We start from the raw sequence: 23,147 nt of genomic DNA on the forward strand, positions 1-23,147 counted from the left end.
CGTATTGTAAGTACTGAAAATACTTAGGGTTTTGTTCTAAACTTGAAACCCTTATCATTTTCAGTAAGTTAAAATTTTAAAATATTATTTTGGTTGTTATTGTTTGGTTCGTGTTTTGGGTTGAGTATCTTCAGGTTTGAAGCATCCAAGTCTCATCTCTTCGAGGCTGCACATCTACAAGGTAATACTTTTCTTATTTGCTTAATTGCAATTCTGTTCCAGTTAATTATTTGGTAGCTTAATATTTGCTTGTTAATATGATTTGAGTATATCATTAGGGGTTAGTTTAAGATTTGATATATGTGAATCATGCCTTGTTTTATAAACTATTAGCTAAGGGTAATATTTAGTTAAATAGGCTTAGACAGTTCCTTTATTTATTTAAGTAGCTATGTGCAATGTTTGAATAAATGAAAGGGTATGAGTTTATTAATTAGATTAAGTCCTTTTGACTAGTTTGGGTGTGATTGAAACTCAAGAACTTCTGTGCCACTTAACATAAGACTGAATGGTTAGTTAAGTTAAGAATAAGACTGGACCTTAAAGGGCTATTGTGTGAAGATGTTGGCACATTTGAATTTGACTTGTAAACCTGTTAAGGTAGGTGTAACTTTGAGTGAACTATTTCAAAGAAAGATGAATTGTGATTGAGTTGTTGCTTATAATTTTGGTCTGTTTGTTGAGGATGATTATTTACTTCATGGATTCACAGATGTTATTTTCATTAGGGAAAAATTGATTGTTTTTTTTTTTTTGGGTATACCTGTGTAACCTTCAATTTGAACTAGACTATGTGAATTTTGTTTCCTTTTTGGGGGAAGAGGTCTTCCAGTCAGCTGATAAGTAGTTACTGTTGCAATATGGGTAAATTGAAGTTAGAACTCTCTGTTTTGCCGTGCCTAAATGAAATACTGAGTCTAGAGTTTTAAAAAAGGAAAAAAAGAGGAATAATATGTTCATGATTTCTTTTCCTACTTAGTATTGAGCCTCTAAATGAGATCTTATCTATGTGTGTGAATTGGTTGCTGCAATATGTGCAAGTATGTATGAAATTTATAATGATTAGTTTGAGTTGTTGGATACTACTTTGAAACTGGATGAACTTTTTTTTTTGGTAACTATTGATATATATTACCAGGGTAAATTTTACATAGTTCATAATCAGGACCCTCTAGAGTTGGACATTGAGTCCCAACTTCTAGTTCATCAAATCACAAAAACAAAGATAACCCAATTCATTACATGCTCCTGTCAGCTACAGCTTATGGATAGAAGTTCAGCTCTTGTAGTCTTTTTGCAAGTCTTGGCGTCTTCTCTCCTTTGGAGTGTGTGTCTTGGATAATCTGCTTAATCAGTGCTGCTGCAGTCCTCTTCTTCTATTGGAACACTCTCATATTTCTTTCCTGCCATGTGTAGTATATGCATCCTGATAGGGCCATCCTATAGACCTCGGCTTTTGCATTGTTGCCATATGTATGTTTGTTTGCCCATCTTTGCTCTTGATCCCAAGTATATATCTGCCTATGGATCCCCTGCCATGTTAGTAGCTTTTCCCACACCACATGTGTCACTGAGCATTGAAAGAACAGATGATTATTGTTTTCTGGCCAATTCTCACATAATGGGCAGATTGGGTTGCAATTAATGGACCACTTGATAAGTCTATCTTTTGTTGCTAGCCTGCCATTTATGGCTAGGTAGTGGATAAAAATCCACCTTGGGCAGCCCTGGTTATTACATATCATTTTCCTCCATTGCACCTTTGGGAAGTCACCTCTCAGTTTGTTATAAGTTTTCCGGATGGAGATGTTGATTCTTGTAGAAATTCAGCTTGACTGATGCCAGTACCCTCTAGATACTTGTGTGCTTTCATGATTTTCCTTATGACCCAAGATGCCTGGTTTGCTTTTGTGTTCCAGATGTCTCCTCATTTTATGTAGTAGGCATGTACCCATTGTATCCACACCTTATCCTTCTTTTTGCACAGGTTCCATAGGTGTTTAAGAATAGCAGCTTTGTTCCATATAAGTATATCAGTAATATTTAGGCCTCCTGATGCCTTTGGTAAGCATAGTGTTTCCCAGGAAACTAAAGCCTTCCTTGACTGTTCTGCTTTTCCAGTCCAGAGGAACTTTCTACAGGTTGACTCTATTTGTTGGATGACTATTTTAGAAAGGACAAAGATTTGGGACCAGAAGGTTTGTATGGTTAGCAGGACACTTTTGATCAGTTATAGCCTACCAGCATATGAAAGGAATTTAGTAGTCCAACTGGTGATCTTTTCTAGCATTTTGTCCAGCATGGGTTGACACTGGCCAATGGACAGTCTTTTAGAGCTTAGAGGGACCCCTAGATATCTAAATGGCAAGGTGTCTGTGGTGAATCCTAATGTCTGGGTGATTTCTTGCTGATCAGCAGGGTCTACACCCCCAAAATAGATACAACTTTTGCTTTGGTTAGCTATTAGACCTGATACCTTTGAGAACAGTTGGAAGCCCTCAAACAACAATTTAGAAGACCCAAGATCCCCTCTACAGAATAATAAAAGGTCATTAGCAAATCCTAACTGTATAAGGTTTAGTTTCTCACATCTGCGGTGAAAATTGAAATTCGGGTTTTGTTTGAGGTTTTTCAGGATCCTACTCAAGTATTCCATTGCAATTACAAAGAGGAAAGGTGATAAGGGGTCTCTCTACCTTACCCCTCTTTTTGCATCAAAGGGCTTGGATGGGTTTCCATTTATCACTATGGTGTAAGATACTGTTGACACACAAGTCATGATCCATCTAACAAAAAATATTAGGAAAATTCAGCCCACACAAGATTTGTTCTAGATACAACCATTCTAGTGAGTCATAGGCTTTTTGCATGTCAATTTTGATCATGCATCTAGGTGATACTCCCTTCCTCCCATACCCTTTGACTAGTTCATGACTAAGTATGATATTATTATGTATGACCCTCCCTGGTACAAATGCAGCCTGCCCCTTATCTATTATAGGTCCATTACTCCTTGCATTCTAGAGGTTAGCATCTTTGAGATGATTTTATAAATGGTGGTGCAACAAGAAATAGGTCTATATTGTTTTATGGAGGTTGGATTTTGGACTTTGGGGATTAAAGTAAGATGTGCAGTTAATGGCTTTAGGCATGCTGTTTGTGTCAAAAAATTGTAGGACTGCTTTAGTTACCTCATCTCCTATTGTTGGCCACGCTTTTTTAAGAAGCATGAGTTGAAACCATCTATACAAGGTGCCTTCATGTCACCTATGTCTTTGAGGGCTTGGTAGACATCTACAGCACTGAATGGTTTTATGAGCTCTGTTTGTTGTTCTCTGGTTAGTGTTGGCTCATTATTCAGCATGTGAGGTTGTATAGCTGGTATAGCTTGGTTTGTTGTCCCCAAAAGGTTGTTGTAGAAGCCCAGGACCTCTTCTTCTATACCTGCTTCTGTACTCACTGTATCCCCATTTTCATTTTGAAGTGTGATAATCAGATTTTGGGCTTTTCTGCTTTTAGCACTAGTAAAGAAGTAAGCAGTGTTGCAGTCACCTTCCTTGAGCCATTTATTCCTTGATTTTTGTTTGTATATACTTTCCTCAATGAGGTTCCATTTTTCTAGTTTTTCCTTTAGCAGTTTTTCTGTGTCATAGGTATTGATAGCTTGAGTAGGATCCCTCATTTTTCCTTGCAGCTCTTGCAACTGACCCCTTGCTTTTTTAATCTTTTCTACAACCCCTTTGAATTCTTTGTTGTTAAGGTCTTTTAAGCCCTTTTTCACCTCCTTTAATTTGGTCCAAACTTCCTGCATATTTGTTGCTGTTTCATCAGTGTTCTAGCTTTCTTCAACTATTTCATTGAAGTGTGGATGGGCTGCCCAGCAATTGAAAAATCTGAATGGTCTTGTTCCTTTCTTTGTGTCATTTCCTAGCATCAGGGCCAGTGGTGAATGATCAGAGAAAAGAGGGTCTAGCACTTATACCACCACTGGCTCCATATTCAGCATCCACTGAGTGTTTACCAGTGCTCTATCAATTTTGCTACTCACATGGTTATTTGTCTAGGTGAACTGTCTCCCCCTTGTTAGTAGTTCTATCATTCCTGTATCATTTATGAACTCCCTAAAATCTTTGATTTCACTGTCCTGTACTGCATTTCCATTTATTCTGTCATCTATACTCAAAACTGCATTGTAGTTACCCAACAATAGCCATGGTGAGTGGATCTTTTGGTCCAGCTTTCTTAGTTCCTCCCATAGGGTTTGCCTATCATGAACTGTGTGTAAGCCATAGATAGCTGCCAGAGTAATTTGCATTCCACCTCTAGGGTCTTGTATGTTAACTGCTATAAACTGAGTTTTATTCTCTATTTCTGTAATAGCCACCTATCTAGGGTCCCATATCAGCCAAATTCTTCCCTTATTTGTTGTTGTTGCATTTGTTAGCCAATCCTATCCAGGTGCTATTTTATTTATGATAGTTCTAGCTTTACTATTCTCAGCCCTATATTCTATTATAGCCAAGACAATCATCTTATTCCTCTTAATAAACTCCTTCATCTCCTTTTGCTTATAGATTTTATTGATGCCCCTCACATTCTATGAAACTATCTTCATTTGGATATGGGGGGGAAAACTTCATGATAGTTCTACCCACTGGTACTCCCTTTCTCATTTGCATTATTTTGTACACCACCAGGATTCTTTTCAGTTCCTTCTTGACTATTTAGGATATGGAAAGTATTACCTGTCTGCGTTGTTTGATCGATCCGTTGTTGGCGTGGGTTCGAGGGATTTTCCCCCGACCACACCGATCCCCTCCGTTGCATTTGTGTTGTCTCTCTGCTGCATCTGAGTTCCCCGCTGTGCATTTTGTGTGTGTTTCCTTGTCTTATCATCCTGTTGCTTGTTCTTATTGTATTGATTCGTTGCCGCATTGTCTCTGTCCTTCCACAGTTGTCTAGCTCTAGGAAGCCTTGGTTTTTGCATTGGAACAGTTGCCTTTGTTTGTCCTTGTGTTACTGGTTTTGTATGGTGAGAATTTGCACAGTTGTGCCCAATTTTTAAGCATCTCTCGCAATATTCAGGCTCCCAATCATATGCTACTTCTTGCTCGATTAGTCTTTCTCGAGGTACATGAATTTTTACACACTTTGGTAGTGGCTTGGTGACATCCATGTCTATCAATACCCTGCCATAAGATACTCGTGCCCCATTCGTGGTACAGTCATCTACATATACTGGTGTTCCAAGCCCACTGCTTATCTTGCCCAGTGCTTTCTTTCCCCAACATACCAAGGGTAGGTTTAGGAACCTTACCCAGATCGGAATAGTATGCAATACTTCTTCCTTGAACTGAAGTTGTTCGTCCAAGTTTTCACTATTACTGGTCGATTATTAATTGTTCCCGGCCCTGCTAGTAGCACTTTGTTTCTATCCTCCATACTATTGAATCGAATAATAAAGTAATCGTCGTTGTGATAGAAGATTAGGGGTTTTACATCAAAATTAACTTGACTAGCTAGGAACCGATCTACTGCTCCTATTGTTGGTGAGTAGCCGATAACGTACAGTATAACGGCATACTTCCATTTTTCAGCTTCTTCTTCAATGTCCTCTTCTTCGAGTGTGACTATTTTTTGCCCTTCGTTTATTGTGGGTGTAAAATAGTTCAGATCCATGCCCTTCGATGCCATCTTGCCCGTTACCACATTTGCCTAAGTCTGCTTTATCTCTAGTGGTGGATTTTCCTACGTCGGATTAGCCACTTCAGCCAGGGTTTCCAGTTGTGTTTGTAGATCTGATGTCAGCTTTCCTTGTTCAGTGGGTTTTGGTGTTGGGCTTGTCATCTTGCTGCTATTGCTATTTGCAGGTGCGAGGGTCCGTCCCCTTTGTCCTATTGCGACCTCAACTTCCAGTGGAGTTTCCTCTTTTTCCGGCGAAGATTCCTATGTCACTCCCTTTTGGGTCATCTTTTTTCCTATTTCTTTTGCTTTTAGTGGTTGTTCGATAATCTCCGCCAGTTGCTTAGTGTTTACCAGCGTTGTATTTGTGTTTGATTGCTTTCGTGTTCGACTTCTCCCCATTTTTCACGGCCGCCTGCGCACGTTAGCACTTCACTTGTTAACGTGCACCGAGAGCATCTGCTTAGTTCGAATTTTAACTAATGTAATCTTTGACCATTTAGTCATAAAAGGTGTGAACATCTCATTTTTGCTCTCCTTGCTGCTGGATGAACTTCAATTGACTTAATATCACAATGTTGTATTGTCAATGTTCTAACTTTGATAACTTGAGGTTATACACTTAGTTTCTAGCAATGGGATTGATTTTATTGTTGATCCAATCTAAAAAAATCAACTAAGATGCTTTTTTTAATCAATTTAGTATATCAAAAGGGAATATAATAGGGCTGTGGAATTGAGTTTGGTTCAAAACCCTTTTTTTTTTTGCTGAATTCAACATAACATGTCTTTGTGAACTATGTTTAAGCTTTATGATAGCAAAGATAGGCCCTTATGTTCTGTGAACCTGTAAAAGTATTTAGCTGCTCTGTTTTAGCATAAACAATCCTCATATGATACAGTTGTCTAAACTTCACTTGACTTTAAGCTTGGAAATCTGTCCAATGTGTTTTGACGCATAGTGTAATGAAGACCTGGGCGGATTTTAAAAACTAAAAGAAGACTAAGGCTTTGATACTAGAGTAGTTTGCTTGATTACTTGTCTGTGCTTGGTGAATGAGCCTAAAATTGATTAGTATACTATTGAAGCATGACTATGCCAATACTGGAAGTTTTGGGACTCATCTGTGCTTGCCTATCTTTAAATTTAAACTTAATGGGACCTTGACTTGACCAAATGCATAGATGATTGGAATAGGAAACTGTTTTGAATCACTTATCTTTTTTGTGTGCGTCTCATGGGACATTGAATGTTGACTGTTTATTTTCCACTGATGTAGATAATTGTTTTTGTTGATTGTTTTGCTATTTCTGTGCTTGTATTTAATTTAAATAAGACAGAGACTTTGATCGATGCATATATACCTCTATTTTACACTTAATATACATTGGTAGGGAGACTTAGTTAGCCATTAAGGATTAAGCTTAAGTCCTCCCCGGTGTCTGCCATGCCTGGGGTTCGTGAAGCCCCTTAAATCTTGTGCGACATCGGGAATACGAGGGTAAAAGCTTTCTTTCATTGGCTACTCTATATACCTATAAGTGTATAAATAGGTGTATATGGGCAGTATATGCAAATATATCCATATGACTTTGACTTATTTAAAATAAATTGGGTCTATCTTTTAAGGTTTTTAAATCCATAGTCTCAATTTGATTCAGTTATGTAGCCTATATTCAGCCTACTTTATTTATACTTTGATATACTTGTATAAAATTGGATATTAATTTTTTACTCCTTGTGTTATGTGTGCAAAACACCCTCCTTGCATTCTTTGGGTCATGTCATCTACCAAAACAAGAATTGGGTCGAGGCCCAATTCCAAATTGAGATCGAGTCCTATTGGAAGTTGAAAGGGAAGCAAATATTGTGTTGAAGGCCCAGCTATGGGTAAAAATAGCCTAGTGGGTCTTTGATAGCCCATTAGTGAAAAATCTCTTTCCCTTCTATTATTTGATTGTCTGTACAAATGTAAATTAAACCTCATTATTAGTGAAACCCTTGTGTATGTTAGGATTTAGGAAAAACAACCTAGTAATTTAGGCAATGTCGTCAAAAAATAATTAGCTTTTTTTTCTTTTAAAAAAAAAAAACTCAAGAGATTTCAAAAGCTAACCGTCTTTTCAAAATGTCACAGCTTAAGAGTGGTAACCAAAAGGGGTCTTACCTAATTTAAGTATTTTTAAGTCTAAAAAATGAATTGAATACTCCTTTCAGAACAAAATGATCGTATTGTTCTAAGTCTGAAATTGTTATGAATTTTATATCGGTAAAAAATGAATTTTCAAACACATTCACTGAATTTGATAAATTGAGAAAAATGATTTCTGGGAATTCAGTAAGTTAAAAGAGGAATTAACTTAAGCATTATGGACTTTGACAGATTGGGACAATTGGACTTGAAAACTTGGACACCTTTTCTGGAAAATAGATTGGGCCTGGAAGCCCGCAAGACTGTTTGGACTAAAAATGGAATTGCATTTTGGGCTGAGAGTATTTGGACTGGGTAATGACGGTGAAATGAACTTGGACCTAAAATATGCTTGACCTATGGGCTTCAAATGATTAAAATTGGACTTAATATAATTTGTAACTTTTTTCTCTCTCTATATATATATCCCATATTTTGTGTGTGTATATATATATATAAAATAAAACCCGTAAGTACTAAATCTATTTTGTTAGGACTAGAATAGTAGCGACTCTACTTGGAAGAAATCCCCGGTGTGTCCTAGTTCGGCAGCAAAGTGAGTTGAACACTTGCGCGAATTTTTCTAAACCAAAAACCCTTTTTATAAGGGGACCTTTTGCCGAATTTTTTTCTCGAAAGCTTATGATGTGAATAAGAATGACATTTTTGCGGAAAACTAAACACGTTTAAATGAGTAAATACATTAATCACACATTGAAACTCGTAGGTCAACCGTATTCTATGGATCTTTAATACTAGGGTGCTTAAAACCTTCCCTAGGAGATCACTAGAACCCTTACCTCGAACTTTGGTCCAAAAGATTTTTACTTATTTGCAAAAATCTTTAAAACCCGATTTTTCTAGTTTTCCATAATAAATTAGGTGGCGACTCTAAAAATACTAAAATCCGATTAGAGCACCAACAACCTCGTAGTAACTTTTATGCACCCGCGTAAAAGCGAACCATAACAGCTTCTCTATTCCCTCACTTGAAATTAGAATTTCAAATCACTCTCGCACTTCCCCTCGTTGTCACACAAACCTTATCTCTCTCAGAACCTTCTTCATCCTTCTCTAAGTTAAAGTCTCATAATGTCTAACAAAGATTTCACCTCTTAAGCCCCTTCTGAGACAAACCTCACCTCTTCTCCACCGAAATCCAAAAATTCACCCAATTTGAATCAGCCTTTGTCTTCCCCAAACCCCAAACTTGCTCCGATTAGAATCCTTTTACACTTCACCAGAATCTCCTGTTAATAGTCACTCCCCTAAAGAGTCACCACTTCCTCCAAAAGTGTCAGACCAAGTTGAGAGACCTGACTTAGTCAGTAGCGAACACACCGCGTCTGTCTCAAAATATTTTCAAGATACAGTGAGGTGGAGGGACAAGAAAATAAAGCAGAAGTTACTAGTCAATCCATCGAGAGAACAGAGAAATCAAGTCAAGAGAACGAAAACCCGGTCTCTCAAGAAATGCATAAGGAAGAAATTGTGTGCTATAAGGAGGAGAAAACTGGCGAAATCAACAAAGAAATTGAGGAAGATGGTAATGTGAAAAATGGTAACTCACTTACTTCTATCTGGGTGTCATAGAGAAGGAGATGTTTTAGTAGAAGAGTTAGTAGAGGAATCACCTACAAAGATAGACAAGACCATCTCCGGGATTGGTCAAAATCGATCCAAGAAATGGATAGTGATGTCGTTCTTATGGTAGGTTTTACAAAATCCTTAAGTGAAATGGGAAATATTAGACTTTCAGAAGAAGGAGATGAGAGACCTGTTCTTTCAATACAAGAAATGTCTGAATCCGAACACAGGAAAAAGCTTGTGGGGAATAAGACACCATGTTCTCTCGACATGAATCGAGATTTGATATAAATCCTGAACCCGTATCCCATTATGTTGTACCCTTGGCTGAGATTGCACCTGAGAAGAATCATGGTCAAAATGAACATGCAAATGAATCTGATGACGAGGACATACCACTTGTCTTCAAGTTAAGAAAAGGATCTGGGGGTAAATCTGCATCCAGAGTGAGAACTACTTGTGCTCAAACAGCACATTCAACTCCTAAAGTAAACAAAGCAAAAGGTACTAAGAAGACCAGAAGCACTTCAGTGAAAAGTCGATTAACTGATAAAATTGAATTGGTGGATGTGGAAACTGCAACCGCAAATGATGATGATAAAGAAATTTCTGAGCAAAGAAAGGAAGAAAACAAAAGGACCAGAAAACAAAGAGTCACACCGGTGGGGGTGACAATTCTAAATCCTCAAAGAAAAGGAAAGCTTGAGCAATAGGGAATCTGGTTCTTCAAAGAAACAGAGAGTGGGCAAATCTGTTGTTCAGAGTGAAAATGATAGAAGGAAAAATCTAAAGAGGCAAAAAGTATTGCTTGTTAGGGTGGTCGACCAAGAAATTGCTGAGAAATTTGGTATAAGGGAATTGCTTGAAATTATTGATTTCCAGAAATGGAGCCATCTATTTGCTCGACCAACTCCAAATGTTTACGAGGCACAGGTAGTTAAGTTCTTTGCAAACCTCTACTACTCTGACGACCATGGCACCCTTATTGCATCTGTCAGAGGAACATATTTTAAGTTGACCGAAGAAGTACTAGAAACAATTCTGAAGGTTCCCACTGAAGGAATGAGGACCGTCATTGGGACTGCTTCGAGCAACTTCAAGGTTATGGCTGCCCAAAACATGGTTGAAAATGCAGGTGCGAGGGCAAGACTTCTGAAGAAGGAAATGAAAGCAGAGTATCAACTCGTGTTCGAGTTGGTCAACAAAGCGCTGCTTCCAAGGGATGAGGGTCACACCATTGCCTCCATCGCAGATCTGGTGCTTATAAAAGTATTAGCCAATTTTCAACCCATCCACCTTCTAGCAATCATGCTTAAGCATATAATCAAGGTGTTGAATGCACCAGAAGGAAAACATGGAATTCCTTATGGTTTCTTTCTGACCAAAATATTTTAGCATTTCAAGGTTAGAACTGACACCGCTACCAAGGGATCCAAGAAACACATGTTCTCTATGGAAACACTATAAGAAGAGTGTGATTTTATACTCAAGAAGGGCGGCGTTGGAAGCACCTCCACAATCTCGACTTTGCTGGAAGTGCAGGAAAAGATGACTGTTGAATTGAAAAGGGTCAAGGCTGAGAATATGCTTCTTCAGGCTCGATTATCCAAAAGAGAGAAAGAATTTGGGTCTTAAGATGTCTTGAAGGCTGCAAAAACTAAGATTAAGAGGCTCAAAACAAAAAATGAGAAATTAACTCTGAAAGTGGATGAACTCAAGGACCAGCTGCTTCAGGACCAACGTGTTAACAGTGAACACATGGACAAATTTCTCAATGCTCTGACCTCCTAAAATCCTTAGTCATCCCATAATTGATATCCCTCTTTCTATGCTCTCCGACTCTGATCTCACATGTTTGATTGATATTTGGCACCTATGACTTTTTCTGTTATGCACTTTCTAATCTGACTACTCTGTTTTGACAATGCATTGATTGATTTGGGCATCCAGTCTGTTTTGGGTCTAAAAAATTGCTTCTCTTATGATGTGTTTACTTTTTTATGATGCCAAAAGGGGGAATAATGGGTATAATAGGTAAAGATAAAAAATGGATTGGATTGATTCGTTATTCCGTTTGATAGGGGATTGATTGTTTTAATCTTTGGTTATTGTTATGGCTTGGTTCTCAGGGGGAACAAGTGAGGATCTGGTCTTCAGGTGGAATTCAACTTATGTGTTTGTCATCATCAAAAAAGGAGAAGTTTATAAGCCATGCTACCTTATGTTTTGGTGTTTTGATGATTTGACATATCTACACAAGGAACCAGGTACGATGATAGAAAGACCAGGTCTCCTAAAGTGTCGTACAGTCAACTCTACAGCTGTAAAGTTCTTTGCCACTATAACAGTACAACAGAGCAGCAAGGTTGCTTTATGGGCTATCACCTTCGCTCTCTTCCTCTACACATTCAAATATCATGCCAAAATGAAGATTTAATTCTTGCAAAATCCACAAATTGTTCAGATCCGAAAGTGCAAGTCTCCACACATCAAGGTGTGCTCAAGAACAAAACTTCAACAAATCCAAGGACCCGTTCTACAACTGAAGCTGTGTTAAGTCCTAGGAGTGTTAAGTTTCTATTTATTTTTTCTTAAACTTGTAAACCTACTCTTCTCAAAAGGAAGCTGTTGTAGGAACTTTGAATTCTCAGTAGTTCTGTATTCGTAGTTTACCCTCTTTCTATTAAGTGGTACCCTTGGCTAGAGTTAATCAAGGTGTATTAGTGTGTTTGGCTGGAGGTAGTCAAACAGTGTTGAACTCTCAAAGGCAACTTGTAGGAAGTAAATCTTTACAAGAGTTTGAGTAGTAGACTAGGCTAGGGTTAGTCTAGGTGTATTAGTGGGTTGGCTGGAAGTGGTCAAGAGTTCCTTGTAGTAGGGGTACTGTAAGGGTGGAGGGATTATGTGTCACGACCCAATTTAGGATCGCGCGGGCACCTACCTTTCCCTCCTCGGTAGGCGAATCCTCAATCAATGACACGGTAATCAAGTAAAGACAATTTGAATATTCCAATAACTAAGTACGATTAACAGTGGAAATCAATTACCTAATAAACTCCAATAATGAAAGTAATTAAAACCGTTAAATAAATAAAGACTCTTTTCAAGTTCCCACGACCTAGTCTAGACTAGTACAAGAGCGACTAAATAATACGGATTACAACAACACTATAAGACCCAACCTTCGTCCCGAAATGAAATGGGAGGAGGCCTTCAGATTAGGCACGGGGCATTTCCGAACATGTTGCAATCAATCACTTGAAACACTCTATACCCGAAAAGGGTGTAGCAAGAGCAGTATCAGTACAATCAACGAGTACTGAGTAAGTATCATAGGCCGACAATGGTTAGAAACACATATCAGTAAAAGAAGTCACAAATAAACATGACCAGCAACTAAACCAAGTCCTACGTCTATTTATCACACAATATGACACCAAGACCCTTAACTCATTCACCCTCCGCTAATAACCACAAGGTAGATCCACAACAATATAACGACAATCATATATCATTATTACCATTCGTTTTTAGTCTAGGAGTCAGCTCTTCACTATGATAACTTTAGTTTATATCCTTTAGAGGCCAAACATACAACTGATCCTACGAACGATCCACAAGACAAACCAACCAGTAAAAATCGTAGATAATCGAAGACAAGTATACATCATCGCCTAAGTAGCATCTTATCCCAATTGTGCCAAGTCTCAATATATCAATCCGAATCTAACATCACAAGTAAACACCAAATCATCTCAAACAAGCCATAATGCAATGCAATGCAATGATGTATGAATGCAATGCAATGTCATGCAAATGATGTGTACACATGTACTCTGGACGGAAATATCGACATCCCGATAGCACAACCCATTGTGACTCGTGAAGTCTAAGTGCCACCCGTCCTAGATCTTTGCCCAACAGACATACGGGACCTCGGATCTTTGCACACTGGGGCTTCTCACCAGCACCACTCTGGGGGACCCGACTAAAGAGCCTTGACGGGTACCCGGAGCTAACTACCGAGCACCACTCATCATGCTACTATCGTGCCCAACCTGTACACACATAATCTCCAAGATAATGCTTACCACGAATTGATCATAAACTATTCCGCAGGACATGCATGTATGAATAAGCCCTCACAGCAATAAGGAATAATATACATAATGTACACTAGAGGGTCACATAACATCTACTACCCATATATATGTATCTACGAGCCTCTAACTGGAACAATGAAGTCATGAAGACGGGACAGGACCCCGCCACACCCGAGTATATACACAAAAGAATATATCAATAGCTGCACCTCGGGAATAGGGAAGTGCTCATGTGCAAGCTGATCCGGCTCCTAAGAATTTGGGTCGTCCCCCTGTATACCTGTGGGTATGAACACAGCGTCCATAAAGAAAAAGGACGTCAGTACGAACAATGTATTGAGTATGTAAGGCATGTATAGTAACATAATGAGAAATACAGAAAGCATAGTAAAAAGAATAACTGAACTGCGTGCCTCTTGAGGCGGAATCATGCATGCTCGCCTTTACCGTTTAAACATATCATACATACATACTTAATCTGTAATAACATCATTAGCCCGCGTCCGGGCCTCCCGCATCCGGGGTAATCATCTCACGCCGCCCACTAGTGGTGTCATGCCCGTGCCATAAAGACACGGTGTTATCATTATCCATAAGCCGCCCACCGAAGTGGTGTCATGCCCGGCCAACTAGGCCCGGTGTATCATCATCATGTTGATAACATCAAGCATGCATGCGAGCTCAAGTAAAAGCTATAGCTCTATCGGAGTGACGTAAGGTCGGGAACCTCCGATTGCATTATGGAATATTATCATCGCCATGCCTCGCTTTGAAAGAACTAGTACCATGAGGTAAGGCAACAACAAGGAATAGCATTAATGAAATCATCACCATAGAAATATCAGGCTCATGAAAGCATAATTATCATCATCACTATCATAAAACATATCCCGTAAGAACTCTTAAGGATCTTTAACTTTCATCGTTTGGGATGTAAGAAGGTTATGGGAACGTAGTAAAGAATTTATAGTAGGGAAGTCATGCCTTGAAGGAAAGGGACTAGCCTTACATACCTTTATATCTCCTTAACGATATCGACTGAGTGCTTTCCTTCCGAGCTCACAGTTCTACATAAAAAAAAGGGTTCGTACTAAAATCAGATAATCGGAAGTATACTTAAGCTTAAACTAAGCGATTAAGGGCTAATGAAAATTGGGCAGTATTTCCTTTGTTTCGACAACTTTTCCCATATAATAAAACAACTCCCAAACTTCATAACAACACCCATAGTATCATGTTACGTAAATTCCTTCGAGTTAAACATTATTCAACTTCCCAATTCACTTTCAAAATCCCCCATAACCATAACTACAATGCAACATCATGTTCATCATCCATATAATACTTCCTCAATATCAATAGCGTTATTCGTAATAATATTATACTCATATTACACCATGAATCATAACTCAAACTATCTTTCAACTCAACATACCATTACTTGCATATTTGAGCTCCTATCCCATAAATTTTTCCTCATTCAAGTTCTTCCACTACTCAATACCATCAATAACATGAAACAATTGTAAAACTCACCTTTGGTTATGTAGGAATGGTCTTTGAATGGAAATACGCTACTTGAGAAAAGATCAACTTTAATACCAAAGAGATTCTTAGCTTCTATCAACCCTAGGGAGCATTCACACTAGGAGCATTCACATCCTTGATTCTACCAACTTTTGATGTTTGATCTTTGATTTTTCCCTTAGATATGTGTTAGTATGATGTGGAGAGGGTTCTAGAGGTTTAGAGAATGTTGGAGAAGTGGAAAATGAGAAAAAAAGAAGAAGGATCGTATAAATATAAAAATGGAATTCGGACCCGACCCGAAATCTACGGCCTACTATACGAACCGTATTAATTATACGGTCTGTATAATGGACCGTACATTTCCTCCAGAATGTCATCCCTCTCTGGAAGGGTTCTACGGAGAGATATACGGGCCGTATATATAACCGTACAATCCACAATTTTTTCGGATTTGTCCTTGTCGTTTCGTTTGATCTCAAATCCTTATGGAACCTTCTTGGCACTTGTTTAACACTTCATTAACGATCTTAAAGAACCTCATAACTCATCCTCAAAATCCTGCTAAATATCCGTTAGCTCGATAACTATGAAATCTTCCCCAAACGCAACTTATACTTCGCTCCCTTTGACGAACCTAGCTTCACCAAGTCATATAACTTAAAAATCTTACCGTATATACTTTAAGGTTTCCAAATACCCTTTTATAGTTGTGAGAGCTTCATGTTCATCTTAAGCTTGCGTTAGTCTATTTACGACTCATCGACATGAAATTTTCGAGGTGTAATACCCGCGGAGTCCATGCACTCACTCAATCAATGATTCCGGAACTAACATCAGATATCGACCATCTCATGCCACTTAAGTAAAACCGAGCCCAGCACATCAAAGTGGTTCATCAAGTATCATCAGTATCTCAACAGTATATCATGAAAAATGAGAGTGCGTGCAATGCATACATCATCATCAATAATCATGCTCAATATCACAAGTAGCAACAATGTATCCGAATCACAAGCACCAACAATGGGTGCGCCAACAATATATCTGAATCACAAACACCAACAATGGGTGCACCAATAATATATCAGAGTCATAAGTACTAACATGGGTACGCCAACTAAATATCGAAGTCACCAATACCAACATGGGTATGCCAACACTATCATCAATATCTACACAGGTCATACGGAATTCTATCCACATATCAACATCAAATTAAGGTACCACCATAATAACACAAACAAGTTGTAACAACAATTCGCAATACCAATTACTCACTCGTGGCATCAAGCCAACACAATAGATCAAATCAATCGCAATACAATATTACCGCTCTTCCTTTATTAGGCTATTAGCTTAGTACAAGTAAATTCATCTCCTACTCACAAGGCATTCATTCATACTCAGTCTAGAACTCAATCGCAACCGTTGGTACATTTTATCCTTCCATTTATCAACTAGATTCACTATTAATAGCATAACACATTTAATCACATATTATGGAAATTCTCATCGTCAGACACAGAAAATAGGTACCACCCACTACTCTCAAGTCACATAAAATCCACTGATACTCACGAAAACCAAATCAAGCATCCTAAAGAATCTTCAGGCCACAAGCTCGAACATACAAATCACACAACAATGCCATCCTAGGATTCCATCCCAAATCTCCAATTCCTACACATGCATTCTCCGTTCCTTCTAATACATGAATATAGAAAACTAACCGGAGTCTACCGAAAGGGAAGTCGTAACCTACCTGGCAGCCGAACAGGTGCCACGAACCCACATCTTGTTTCGTCTTTCGAAGCGCCTCCAAACAATCAAACTCTATCACATAAGAATTCTATGTAAGAAACCATGAATAATGATACCCATAATAACTATATTCTATTCGGGCCAAAAACCCACTCTTTAATTTAGGAAAACGGGACTTAAGGGCAAAACGGAAATTTTATGACCAAACTATCAAATTCAATACGAATGGGTCAAAACCCATTACTTTAATCATAGGAATACTCAATTAATTCTCAAATCATCATTAATGTGAAAAACCCCAAATTTGGGTCTAAGAACCCTAATTTTAATCCCACAATTTTATCACTAAAATGGATGAAACATGTTTACATAGTTTATAATCAACAAATTCATGCTTAATGAAGCTAACCCAACCAATAATACAAGATTTTAACGCCAAGAACTCATTAGGGAGAAAACCCATAAAAACCTTTCTTTTAATCTTAAGCTTTCTATGGAAAATATGAATCTAGCTAGTTTGTTCCCAACATATTCAAGCCTATTCAACCTTAATCTTACTATTTAGGAAGATTATAGGAACCCAAAATGATTTAGAACTTAACTCAAGACCCCATTTAAAGACCTATTAGATTCTATGGATTCTAGATTATGCTAGATGATTAAGAGAATTTAATGAAACCATAATAAGTTAGGAACGTTACCTTAGGGAAGAAATCACTTGAAAACCCTCCAATTCTCCTCCACAAAGCTCTCAAGTCGGAATAGAAATAATGACTAGGGTTTTGGGGTTTTAAACTTATAAAAACTGCTCGTCGACCGCTCCAGCGATCACCCTTACCGCTCCAGCGGTACCGCCCCAGCGGCTGTACAGACCGCTATGGCGGTCAAAGCCAGGAACTCAACTTATCGCTGCAGTGGCAACCACACCGCTATAGCGGTACCGCTACAGCGGACACCAGACACCAGAAACTTTTCCCAAGTTTTACAATTTCATCCCGAATCCGACAATCACCCGATGCTCGAAACACACAAACCAGATACGCAGACATACATAAAAACGCGCTACGAACTCACCCATGGCTGCGAATTTCTCAACGGAGGTTTTGTTGATCAAGTCAACTCTAGGTCAAACGATTTCCGCTTAAAGTCACATTCCTAAAAGGTGTTCCAAGACTCAAAACGACGCCTAGGAAGCCATGGCCATTATTTTCTTAGGTCCAAATAGTTCTAACGAGACTTAGGAACGGGTCAACGAGGGCAAAAACGGAATACTCACGGTAACGACAAAATGGGTCGTTACATTATGGGAGTTAATTCATAGATTGCAATAGTTATAATCTGAAGTTGCTCGATGTAATGATGTTGAAATCCTACGTGGTAGGTCATGATTTTTAATCCCTTGAGCAAGGAGTTTTCCATGGTAATATCCTATGTTATTTACTTACTGCACTACATAAGGGAACTGGTAGAGACCAAGTCCCTTCATGCATTGTTTTGGTGGACGCATAGCCTTTAATAGAGCTTTATTCAAATCACTGTAGAAACTTTCTGACCATAAATCCAAACCCATCTGAGTTTCAAAATCGGCTGATCAATGCAACCAATAATTGGCTTTCCATTGTAAACCAGAGCAATGAGAATTTAGAGTGTTATTTATTTCATTTTTAAAAAGTTTAGGGGGTAATAAGATTTCCGTAAAAATAAGGTGTATGACTGAAACTTCTGGTATAGCTCAGGGCACTTATGCCTTTTCCCTAAAAAAATGTAAGCACTTAGCTAACGAATTTAGTAATTTTAATTTACATATTATATATATTAGTATTTTTTTTAAATATATATAAAAATCAAGCTTGAATTCAGTTACTAATATTTAAAATGCAAAGGATAATATATAATCCCCCCTCCCCCAGACTTGTACCATTTTGGACAATCTAAGAGGGAAAATATATACTCCATCCGTCTTAAATTATCTATTGTGATTTCTAAAAATAGTTTTCACAATTTATTTGTCGTTTTAGAAGTCTACGATAAAACTAATTAGTTTTTTTTCCATTTCACTCTAAGTATTTATTGTTCTTGAAGACTACTAACACCTTAACTACTATGGGATGATGTGATGACTGTTCAAATATCAATGAAGGATAAAATAGGTAAAACTCTCTCCTAATTAATGTTTCTTAAAGGGTTTGTAAAAGAAAATCACTATCGATAATTTGAGAAGATGGAAAGATTATCCCTTATTGAAAACGTCAAGCTTAACAACTAGCTGGGAAATGAAGGTAAAAAATAATTATGCTTGGCTGATAAGAAACTTTTTCTGAACATCTTTAATTAGAGTACTAATACCACCACATAAGAAAATATCTCTCTCTCTATATATATAGGCATACAGGAGGTGCTGTATGACCAAAATTTGCATTTATCTTTTTTCTCAAATTTTTGAAATTTTTCCTATTTTTCCCATCTATGTAGTATAAAAAAATAATTAAAAGTCACTTCTTAAATTGTTTTTATTACGTCTCCCTCTTTCCACGTCTGTGTCTCTTCGGTAACCTGTAACGCTTCAAAGTGATTACCATCCGTTTCCAGTATTTATACATATCCGAAGACGCGGATCATGGCAAACCAAAAATAATTGTTCTCTTAAAAGTGAAAACAAATACCTTCCTTTTCGGTGGTCAAGTACTAATAGCACAAGAGGTACATTTTTCCCTTCAAGTTTAAGCTTTTCCCCATATTTTTTAGACGGTCACAGATTTTTGTAAATAATTTATGTTGAAACTGGATTGATTCTCTTGAAACCCGATTTGAGGATTCTATTGGAACTTGAAGATGGAATTTTGGGCATTTTCCCTCTGAGTTTCGGAATATGCTATATTCATATTCATATTTGGATTCTGTCATTATATTGCAGGTGGTTGTCTTGATTATGATTAGACTATCAGGTCTGGAAGGAGGAGGAGCTTTTTTCTTGGCCCTCAGTGTATGGACCTCCCTTATTTGTATTGCAATAAAGCTTGAGTTACCGGGAGACTACGAAAAGCTCTTGTAAGTTAAGAGTTTGACCATGCTTAGGAAATTTTGGAAGCCGAAAAATAAATACTTTCATCAAAGTTTAGACTGGAGTATTGAATGTATATACACTTGTCTATATCACAGTATGTGTGGATTTAACCAAATTTGCATAGACAAGTTAGATCTCTCTCTTATATATAAGTGCTAGGCTTAAAATTGAAAAGTAAGCAACCATTGTCGAAATTAAAGGTGAAGAGTGGAAGAGGCATTTGATAAACCATTAAGTTTGCATCAACATAACTCGAGAAAGGTTGAGGCTCCCAACCTTTCGGTCAGACTTTTAGAAGATCAGCATGTGTTAGTGTTATTTCCGCATTTAGAATGTTTTGATATCACATGTTGATTCAGCCAACCAATTGGTTCGCTTGGTCACATACAGTTAGGCACCGAATACCATGTTGCGCCCAAGCCATGATTCGGAACGTGACAATATGAACCTTGAAACTCAACTCCTTTCCACTAGGATGGCACCACAATTCATTACAGTGACCAATGCAAACTTCCTTAGCCCAAAACAACATGGCATATCCTCAATCAAAAACCACATCTCATGCTTTTTCTTTCGGTTATTTATTTGATGTAGAAGAAACGAATGAACAAACTTTCCACTAAATTTATCCCAATGTAAGGGCAGGTCCAACAAGTGGCCAAAACAAGTTTTATGAAACATATTTAGAAGTTTATGCTTTCATAATTGAACTTTATAGTCAAACCATGACTTCACAGAAGACCTTACTAGGATACTGGCTGGGAAATCAATGCCTTCCAAATTCATGAGGTCAATCCAAGCCTTTCCAGCTTTTCTACGGTGATGGACTTTACATTTTCAGGAACGGATAGGCGATCACTATTGTCCTCCTCATCTTCCGGAACCTCATATTTGCCACATTCCTGTTCTCCAGCACCACAATTGGCTACTTCTTCTTCTTTTTCTTCAAATTCAAATTCATCAATCTTCTTGAGAATCTTATCAAGAGACATCTCATCTGCCTCTTCTTCATTTCGTCTATTAGTCAACTCATCTGGTTCTTCATTTTGTTTATTAATCAACTCATCTGGTTCTTCATTTTTATTAATCAACTCATCTAGTTCTTCATTTCGTCTATTATTTAACTCTTCTTGTTTCTTTGGTCTATTATTTAACTTTTCTGGCTGTTTGTTTCCTTTATTATTTAACTTCTTTGCTTGTTTCTTCTATGGGGCTTCAACTTCACCTACGTTGGGATCTAGGTCAACGACCGCTGTTCTTAACCTTTTTCTAGATGAAGAAGGCTGTAGTCAACTCTCCAAAGTGATCCGAAACGCCCTCTAGTCATTACCATGAATATAAACTCAAAAGAATCAACAAATAAGACATGCAAAATACAATGTAACTCAACAAAAATCAGTATATAAAGAAATTAGGGCTTCGCCATGACTGCAAAATTGGAATCAATAAAAAATCAGAATCAACAAATTAGGGCTTCACCATGACTGTAAACTCAGAACATTAAAAATCAACAAATTAGGGCTTCGCCATGACTGTAAACTCGAAAGATATCAAAATAGGAAAAAACTAGGGCTTCTGTAACCCTCAACTGTTATTCAGCTGATATCATTAAATATTGGCTCTTGAAATAGCTTTTTTCGCTTCCAAAGCTGCCTTCAAATATGTTTTTTTGGGAGATGGAGGTGTGAGAAAATGTGAAGCTCAACAATCGGTGGAGTTGGAGTGAAAAAGAACGAAGAAGTAAGAGGGAAAGAAAAAAAGGGACCCCGGAGTTTTTAAAAATACAAAAGACCCCCACGTTTTTGCTAATCAGCTCATTAGTAATTTCTGGACCCAAAATAAATGGACGAAAAATGGGGGCCCTGCCACTTAGAAAAAAAGTTTTGGGGCCATGCCACCTTAATATTCCCGACTGCATTTAAGGAAGGAGAAAAATATTATACTAATGAAAAAAAACAAGCCACGAGATTTGAATGTGACATAAGCACACAAGTCAGGGTGTTCACTTATTTTTTTTATTTTTTTATTTTTTTTTACCACAAAGGATGTGGTGTAGCGGATGGGGCTGCTCCTACCTTAACTAGAGGTCTCGGGTTTGAGTCCTGGGTATGGAAAAATTCTTGGTAGGGAGCGCTTTCCCCCAAATGAGGCCCTACGCGGTGCGAATCCGAATTTAGTCGGGCTCCAATGCGGGTACGGGACACCGGGTGGGAAACCAAAAAAAGAAAAAACACAAGTCTTCTTTGTTATTTTTTATTTTAAATTGAAAAAGAAAGGAAGAATTGGTGAGTCATAGTGTGAAAGCATTTTATATTTTTAGGAGTTGTAGTAATGACAAAGCAAGAAACGAGATATGATAGAAAATTTGGGTGACGGGAGCACATAAATTATCTTAGTAATTGAGAATCAATTGTTATCCAGATTAGCCTACTTTGTACAGTAAATATTTGAAAGCAAAGATCACTTCTCCTATTCTTCTTCATTGTTGAAATTTTTAAGTTCTATCTTTAAAGTTAGAATTTGAAGACTGTGAGTCCCAGTGATTGTTAATTGGTAAACTAGAGCTCAAATGTGATTAGAGCGGCGTTTTAAAAGGTGGAGGCATAAGGCGATGCGTTTTATGTATGTCTCAGCGATGCGTAAGCCTCGAGGCACAAGGCGTAAGCCCCATAAGAGTATTTAATTTTTAGTATTTCATAAAATAATATAATTACAAGAAATATTTTTAAATAGGTAAAATTACATAAAAATTTGAAGAAAACTATAAATAAGTGAAAAATATATATAGATGTGCTCCATCCCCACAAAAAACTAATCAGAACAATCTATTATACGCTACTTGCAAGCACAAGTGACTGTTCGTTACTTTTTTTTTTTTTAGATAGTAGAAGACAAGATAAAGAATTGGGAAAGTACATAAATTAGACATCTAGCGACAAACAAAAGGTCTTCACTTTTATATTTTAATGTATCAATTCCTTTTTAAAACATTTGAGTAATTACAAGTTGATGTTTGAGAATTTGGGCATTATATTAAGGATTTATTTAACAAATTTCATTTTATTTGAAGAAGTTTTCTGGGCTTACACCCCAACAAAAAAAAAAAAAAATTGCCCCAAACGCCCATGCGTATGACCCGAAATGCTGGGCGTACGCGTTTTGAGACTTTTGCCCCCACCATCGCCTCGGAGCGTTTTTGGTGCCCTCCGCTCCAGAGTTCGCCCCGAG

At 37.7% G+C, this 23,147-nt stretch overlaps 1 protein-coding gene across 1 annotated transcript; it reads right to left on the bottom strand.

Annotated features, from left to right (window-relative positions):
• Positions 1-3,199: 3,199 nt before the first annotated feature.
• On the bottom strand, positions 3,200-3,811 carry LOC132057879 (uncharacterized). Its single transcript, XM_059450470.1, has one exon. It carries the CDS (start codon positions 3,809-3,811, stop codon positions 3,200-3,202), a length of 612 nt encoding a protein of 203 aa, XP_059306453.1.
• Between the last annotated feature and the right edge of the window lie 19,336 nt (positions 3,812-23,147).

This window comes from Lycium ferocissimum, chromosome 5 (assembly GCF_029784015.1).
Source record: "Lycium ferocissimum isolate CSIRO_LF1 chromosome 5, AGI_CSIRO_Lferr_CH_V1, whole genome shotgun sequence".
Lineage (NCBI taxonomy): Eukaryota > Viridiplantae > Streptophyta > Magnoliopsida > Solanales > Solanaceae > Lycium > Lycium ferocissimum.